The following is a 7,912-nucleotide window of genomic DNA, read 5'->3' on the forward strand; positions in this document are numbered from 1 at the left end:
CATCTGGTGGATTTGAACTGCATGCCTCTGAGATTACAATGCAGCTTCTTGCCACTAGGCCACCAGAGCTCCCCTTTTAAAATTTCATTATTTTTTTGTTATATAATATTTATCCTTGTGGGACTGATGTAGTTCACTCAGCATAATGCCCCCAGTCCCTCCCATGTTAGGTAATAATTTACAAAATCATTGCTCCTGCGTGCTGCATAGTATTCCATTGTGTGAATGTGTCATAATTTCTCAATCCATTCGTTTGTGGTTGGACATTTGGGCTGTTTCCATGTTCTTACAATGGTGAATCATGCTGCTGTGAACATTGGTGTACAAATCTCCATTTGTGCTTCAGTTCTCATATTCTCAGGGTATATTCCAAGTAGTGGAATAGCTGGGTCATATGGAATTTCTGTTCAGCTTTTTGAGGATGCACCAAACTGCCTTCCAGAATGGTAGCACCATTTTACAATCACACCAACAGTGTATAAGAGTTCCTTTTTTGCCACATCCTCTCCAACATTCCAAGAGGGGTGGGAGAGGCAGGAAGCAGAAGGATGTGGATGTGCAAGGGGAGAGGGGAATTAATTATGAGGTTGTATAATTTGATGGGTGGGGTGGTGAAGGAAATTGAAAGAATTTGTTCAAATTTTATTAGAATTTTGTAAATAAACTAGTAGGGGGAAATTTTAAAAAAAGAAATCAAATGATGTATTGCATTAGACAAATCTGCTACAATCTCTTTAAAGTATTAAAGAGCAATGTCACTTTGAGTGCCGGGGCATACCTGGCCTAAATTAAAAAAACAACAAAACAAAAGCCAGGCTTGGGCTGCATTTGACTCATGTCTGTTCGAGCCCACCCTAGTTTCTGGTGCACACTGCTGAATGAATGATTGTCCTGGGAACATGGGGTGATTTTCAGGTATATGTAATGTGCAGTGTGCAGTGTGCAGTGTGGAAGGTGGAAGGGCTGCTTACCTGTAGTTTCAAAGTTGTGTCATCTAGTCTGATCATCTTGGAGAGGATGCTGGCCCCCAGTGTGGTCTGGTAGTCCTCGTAGAACGTCTTATGCACATACTGGTGAAGGAGGGAGGTCTTTCCCACACTGAGGAAAGAAAACAAACAGATATGTGTGCACATGCACATGTGCATGAACCCCCCATCCTTAAAACCTTCTCATGTCCCTTTCATTGCTACCTCTTCCTGAGATTCTGCATTTATAATAGATTAATGCTGCCAACCTAAAGTCACAAGGTTCAAACACACCAACAGCCCCCTGGGAGAAAGATGGGCAGTCTCTTCCCCTCTGAAAACTTGGAGGGTCAGCTATGAGTCTGTTGCAACATGAGGGTACATAACAACATCTGTGATCCATATATCATTCTTGGGATAACAAGGAGCTAGGGAGTAATTTATAGAAATGGTGGTTAGTTAAAGAGCAGAGAAAGTAGCCTTCTTTGTAGCTCCAATCAGGTCTTTCCTGGGGGGGTAGGGATGGGGAGAGGTGGGAGGGCTTATTATATATGACCCCTCTAATTCCCAAAGTTAGTTACTGCAGAGCTGAAACCACAAACCATATCTTCTGATGTCAAACTTCACCCTAGTTAAGCTCCTTTCCTTGGAACAAGATGCACTTGGTGGTACCACATCTAGCCAGGAAGGGGACCTTGGGAGATGGGAATTATTCCAAGAGGTCCCACTCCCCTTGGGCTGGAGGCTGCTTCCCAATCCCTAGCCCAGAGCTCAGCTTAGTTTACCCCAAAGCTCCGATGATGATAAGTTTCAGGTCCACCTTCTTCTTGGGATTCATGGATAGGTCTCAGAACCTGTGGGGAAACAGAAGTCATTACATGCAGTCTAGCTTCCCCATGGCCATTGCTTCCAAAGTTGGTCCCTGTTTTCCCTTCTCAGATGAAGACTTCTCAGGCCTGAGACCTGAGTGGCGAAGGGTGGGGCTGTTCTTCGAAGGAGCAGATGACTCAGCAACTCTCATGCTCTCTGCTGTGCTCTTCTCCTGGGAGCCTTCCCAAGGCTGGAAGGGCCGGTGAGCCCATCGGGGAGGTACATCTCTCGCCCTTGAACTCTGCTCAGAGGCAGCCCGGAGTGCCAAGAAGCTGGACTGGGATGAAACAGAGGTCTCACAGACAGTCAAGCCTGGAGCCAGGGATGGAAGGCAGTGCTACAAGGGAAGATGGGAGGACTGGACAAGGGCTCCATTGTCAAGACTGCCCAGAGGCTTGGGGTGGAAGCATGTCCCTCCCCCGGCGTGAGGCGGTGCTGCAGTTGTGAATCAAAAGGCTCTTCTCTCATGCAGCTGGAGGGAGTGCAATTGGTTCATGGCTTCTGAAAAGCTACTTGGCACCAAGTGCTGAGAGCCTCACAAACATCCCTGTTCTCCACTTCTAGGAATTTGTCCTAAGGAAATAATCCAAAACGTGGCCAAAGGGTTGTGTTCACGAATGCTAGTCATAGTGTTGTTTATACATTCCTGCAATAAAAACTGTGGCTGAGGAAATTACGAGCTATTAAACAGTCATCACGACGCAGTTTCTATAGTGTATTTTGTTAAAACGCTAATGTTGCAGGATCTGAATGGAAAAAGTGGAGACAGGAACCTGTACATACACTATCTAGTCTAAGTCATAACCACTCCACAATGGGCTTTCTGAGGCTATAAATCTTTACAAGAGGAGAGTACCCACCTGTCTTCTGAGGAGCAGCTGGTGGACCCAAACCACTGAACTTTGGGTTAGTAGTCTGGTACCATATGCACCACACTACTGGAATGAGGATGACAGAAGAAGTAGCGATGCCTTTGGATTGTGGTGTTGGGGAAGAGTACTGAATAATCCTTAAACTTCCAGAAGAACAAACAAGTCTGTCTCGGAGGAAAAGCAACTAGGGTGCTCCTTGCAGACAAAGATGGTGAAATTTCATCTCACATACTCTGGGAGAGGGACCAGTTCTTGGAAAAGAAATATGCAGAGAAAGAGAGGAACCAGATTGACACAATGGGTTTGAGCGTCTCAGAGGCTGTGAGAATGGAACCGGATTGGGCAAAGTTTAGATCTGCAGTTCACAGGATCACCACGAGTTGTAGGCACTCTCTAAAAACAGCCAGAACTCTTGTGCACACAATACAGCGTCATCTGTTGGGATGAGGATACAGGTGAGTGTGTACTTTCTAAGGGTTTGGAGGGAGATTGAGGAAGAGAGACCTTCAGCCCTGGTGAAGCAAAGTTAAAGTACTTAGCTTCTGACTAAAATGATGGCCGTTCAAACTCACCAGCTGGTCCACGAGAAAAAGACTGGCAGTCCGCTTCCATAAAGATTCACAGTTTGGGATCTTTATTGGGCAGTTCTACTCTGCCCTTAAGGTTGAGAAGAGTTAGAACCAACTCAAAAGTAATTGGCTACATATATATGTATGTATGTAGGTTAAGTTCTTTCAACTTGGAACTGACTCATAACTGATCCCCCAGCAGGTTTTCAGAGGCTGTAAATCTCATGAAAGGAGATTTCCCATCTTTCGTCTGAGGAGCAGTTGGTGGATTTGAACCTCCTGCTTTTGAGTTGGCAGCACAACTCCTTATCCACTAGGCCATGAGAGCATCATATATCCAAATATAGATATATTGTTGCTGTTATGTGTGCCTCTGAGTAGGAACCAACTCATAGTTGAACTTCTAGTGGGTTTTCAGAGGCTATAAATCACATAGGAGGGGTTTATACATCTTCTGCCTACTGGGCAGCTGGTGGATTATTAGTGCAACTCCTTACCTCTAAGCTATCAGAGCTCATACAGCTTTATGCTACTCCCTGGAGAGAGACATCCTGCTTGGAAAGGTGGAGGGTCAGTGACAGAGAGGAAAACCCTCAACCAGATGGATTGACACAGTGACTGCAGTAATGGACTCAAGTATGTCAGGAATAATGAGGATGGCAGAGGAGAGGACAGGGTTCAGATCTGTTGTTCACGGGGTTTCTGTGAGTTGTACTTGACTGATGGCTCTTAACAACAATAACAACAACAGCAATGTATCTCTATCTATATTCATATCCAGATCTGTATCTCCTGCTTTATGTAGATGACATGACCTTGCTTGCTACAAGTAAAGATGACTTGAAGCCCTTAAGGAAGGAGATCAAAGAATATGGCCTTCAGTATGGATTAAACTTCAATACCAAGAAAACAAAAATCCTGAAAATGGACCAGTAAGCAACACTGTGATAAATGGACAAATCATTAAAGTTGTCCATGATTTAGTTTTATTTGGATCCACAATCAATGGCCATAGAAATAGCAGTGAAGAAATTAAATGACACATTACATTGAACAAATCTTCTGCCAAGGAACTCTTTAACGTGTTAAAGAGCAAAGATGTCAACTTAAAGACTGTAGGTCCCCTGGTCTAAGTCATGGCATTTTGAGTTGCTTCATAAGCATGTGAAAGTCAGAGAATGAATAAGGAAGAATGAGGAAAAATGGATGCCTTTGAAGTTTTGTTTTGGTATAGAACACTAAATAGATCATGGTTTGCTTGAAGAACAAACACATCTGTGTTGGTAAAAGTGCAGCCGGAGTTTTTCTTAGAGCAAGGATGATGAGTTAAAAGGGGCCAGTTCTTGCAGAATGTCATCATGCTTGAAAAAAGTAAAAAGTCAGCAGAAGGGAAGATAACCTTCAAAAAATGGGTTAACACAGTAACTGGAACAATGGGCTTGAGTAGAACAGAAGGGGGCACACAACTGGACAGGGTTTTGTTCTGTTCTGCATACGGACAGCTATGATGGGGAATTGATCCAACAGCACATAAAAAGAATGCTCCTTAGATGCAAGGATGGTGAGACTTCTTCATCTCACATACTTTGGGCTTGTTATCAGGAGGGGCAAGTTCCTAGACAAAACCATCATGACTGGTAAAATAAAGGAAGATTGCCCAGAACTGAGGATGATTTCAGTCCATTGCTATGAGACAGAGTAGACTTGATGACACGTATGTGTGTATGTTTATTTATTTGAAAATGTCAAGTTTATTATAAAGGAAAAAGAAAATCATGCTTTACTGGTTATTTGGTCTCACTGGTACATGCACACACACACATCTTCATGGCTCCTGGATCCTTTACCCATGGATGTCCTGGACATGTTGGCTAAGACTTGAACTGATTTTGTCCCAGAGGGAAACAAAGATGAAATAAACAGCAATCTACCCAAAAAGTAATCAAGGGAGAAAGTACAAGAATAAAACTGAATTCAAAAGAATTGAGCTGGACAGGAAGTATAAAATGTCCCAACAGAGAAAGTCTCAAAGACTGGCCATCTTGTGTTTTCTCTGATCCTGCGAGAAAGTTCTGAACTGGGCATCTTGAAGCCTTGATTCCAGCTTTGTTGTTAAGTGATCAGTTACTGTCCCTCTTTGAGTCTGGCCTTCTCAACTGGAAAATAAGCCAGTTGGACTCCAATGACTTAAGATCTCTTCTAGTTGAAAAATGTCATCTTTTCTGGCCCCCAGAGCCTTGCCAAAGGTTCACAGTTTAGCCTAAAGTTAAAATAGGAAAACTCCAGAGGCCTGGGATTATTAGAACTTCCTGTAAGCGCTGAGTCAAATCCCAAAGGTGATAGCAGATTCTATTTGGAAATGCGGGGCTAAAAGCACAAGCAATTCTGTCTTGGAGGAAGTGCTACCAGGCAAGGATGGTAAAATTTTGTCTCACATACTTTGGGCATGTTGCCAGAAGAGGCTTGTCCTTGGAAAAAAGGCCATCATGCCGGGGGGTGGGGGGTGGAGGGGGGGAAGCAGAGGGTCAGAGAAAGACTCTCAGCAAGATGGGCTGGCAGTGACTGTAACATGGGGCTTATGCACAGCGGAGATTGTACGGATGGCGCAGGATAGGGCAAGGTTCTGACTTGTTCAAAGGGTCACTAAGTCCTGGTCATCCCACATAGCAACACAAGTCTTGAGAACAGAGTTGGTGGTGGTACTGGACCTCTTGCTATGACATAGGAGGAAACAGATCTTCTCCAAGGCCCACACGTTTAGGTCAGAAACAACCTTCCAAGCACAATCCTACATAGAGGGAAACAAAGATGAAATAAGCAGGAATCAACCCCAGGGAGTGATCAAGGGAGAAAGTACAGGGGTAGGGCAATTGAGCCAGAGAGGAAGTGTATAGTGTTCCAAGAGAGAAAGTGCCGTGGGGTTCAGAGGGAGAAGGAAGCTAATATGTAGACTGGTTCTGAGGAACTAGGCCATGTGGTCGGGTGAGCTATTTCACGGAGGGTATTGGATCCTCAGAGATGTTGAGCAAAGAAGGTACATGTTTCAGTTCTAGAAGGGAAAGAGTGGGATTAAAATGGGTCATGAATAGTTGCCCTCCAAATTTCCTAGCACAGACAGGTGATCACGTTCAGGGCTGCATCTCTTAGCTGAAACATGCCAATCAGTATCCTATTGATTCCTGGGTTTTTATTTTATGCTAAAACCTTTAATGTAGCTTGAACTTCTTTCATTACCATTGGCCCCTGTTCATTTGGTACTTACGGAAAATTTTTAGTGCCAACTGATTTTTTTCTGGGACAGTGGGACTTGGGATTGGGAATATGTTAACTAGCTTGTAAAAAGTAGTGTGGGTGGGGAAGCAGGAAAGGAAGTAACATTGGTTGCACACTTGCAGTGAGGTTTGAGCCCTGCTAAGACACTGCTGAACTCAGGGATTCTTCATACCAATGCAATGGAGTCTCCAAGAAGCTAAGTCACTCATAGCTCATCTCAGGCCACATAAGTAGGAAACAAGTGAGGGTTTGAATCAAAGGTCAGCGATGGCTGCTCTACATCACTTTTCTCTTGCCCTCCTAGGTTTGAATTACTGGAGTCTGTGCACAGAATCTAGGATGCTATGCTTGGGCTGGTCATCTCATCAGCAGCCCAACAGAGTGACAGAAGAGGCAACTGGTCAGAGTGACAGTGGGATACGGTGGGTGCTGAGAAAATGGCTTGATGACAAGGCCCTATCATGTGAACACTGACCACAGTAATCAAGACCCCCCTCTCACTGAGGCCAAAGAGGGTGTTTACATCTCTGGTGCAGACATGCTTTGAAGTAGAGGAAGTCTCACTGTACTAAGAAACTCAAATTCACTGTCGTTAAGTCAAAACCAACTCATATCTGACCCACTGGGTTTTTGGAGGCTCTAAGTCACATGGGAGGAGATTGCCCATTTTTTCTGATGGTGGATTCACACTGCTAGAGTCAAGACCTTTAGGTTAACAGCACTACTGCTACTACTACTACTACTACTACTACTACTACTACTATATTATTACTACTACTACTATACTACTACTACTACTACCACCTCCCTACTTATATAGTAGTAAGAAACTGCATTGCAATCCCAAAGGCACACTGTTTGAATCCACCGCCTGCTCCACAGGAGAAAGATGAGCAATCTCCTTCCACATGTTCTTTCTGGTAGAAAAGCAGATACCACATAGATAACTTGAGAAATTTGATAAGAACCTTAGCTGGGAATAGGTCTATGTCAATAGAGGAAATGTTGTTGTTATGTGCCATCGAGTCACTTGCGACTCATAACGACCCTATGCACAAGAGTCCTAAATGCCGTTCTAGCCTGTGCCAACCTCGCCATCTCAAACATACTCATTCCCACCACTCCACTCACTGAATCAATCCATTTCATTGAGGGTCATCCTCTCCTGCGCCTTCCCTCCACTCTCCCAAGCATGATAGCAACTCAGAAAATGAGAGTGAGAACAGCTGCACAGAATCAATCAATGTCACTGAAATGTAGATGTGAAAACTGGTAAATTGGTTTCTGTCTGCAGTGTATATTCTCAGAGCAAGAAAGACAGACAGACAGGACCAAGGTATTAAAAACCAGAGAATACAGCCAA

The 7,912-nt window shown here is 44.0% G+C and overlaps 1 protein-coding gene across 1 annotated transcript in view; it reads right to left on the reverse strand.

The window, feature by feature from the left end:
* The window catches only part of RAB7B (RAB7B, member RAS oncogene family), a 23,447-nt gene extending 21,644 nt beyond the window's left edge, over positions 1-1,803 (reverse strand). The window contains exons 1-2 of the mRNA XM_006887989.1: positions 1,751-1,803; positions 972-1,098 (exon numbers count right to left, since the gene is read on the reverse strand). Coding sequence (XP_006888051.1) covers positions 972-1,098; positions 1,751-1,803 — 180 coding nt within the window. The remainder of the gene's footprint in view (positions 1-971; positions 1,099-1,750) is intronic.
* Between the last annotated feature and the right edge of the window lie 6,109 nt (positions 1,804-7,912).

This window comes from Elephantulus edwardii, unplaced genomic scaffold (assembly GCF_000299155.1).
Source record: "Elephantulus edwardii isolate Elephantulus edwardi_28Jun2011 unplaced genomic scaffold, EleEdw1.0 scaffold00063, whole genome shotgun sequence".
Taxonomy (NCBI): Eukaryota; Metazoa; Chordata; class Mammalia; order Macroscelidea; family Macroscelididae; genus Elephantulus; species Elephantulus edwardii.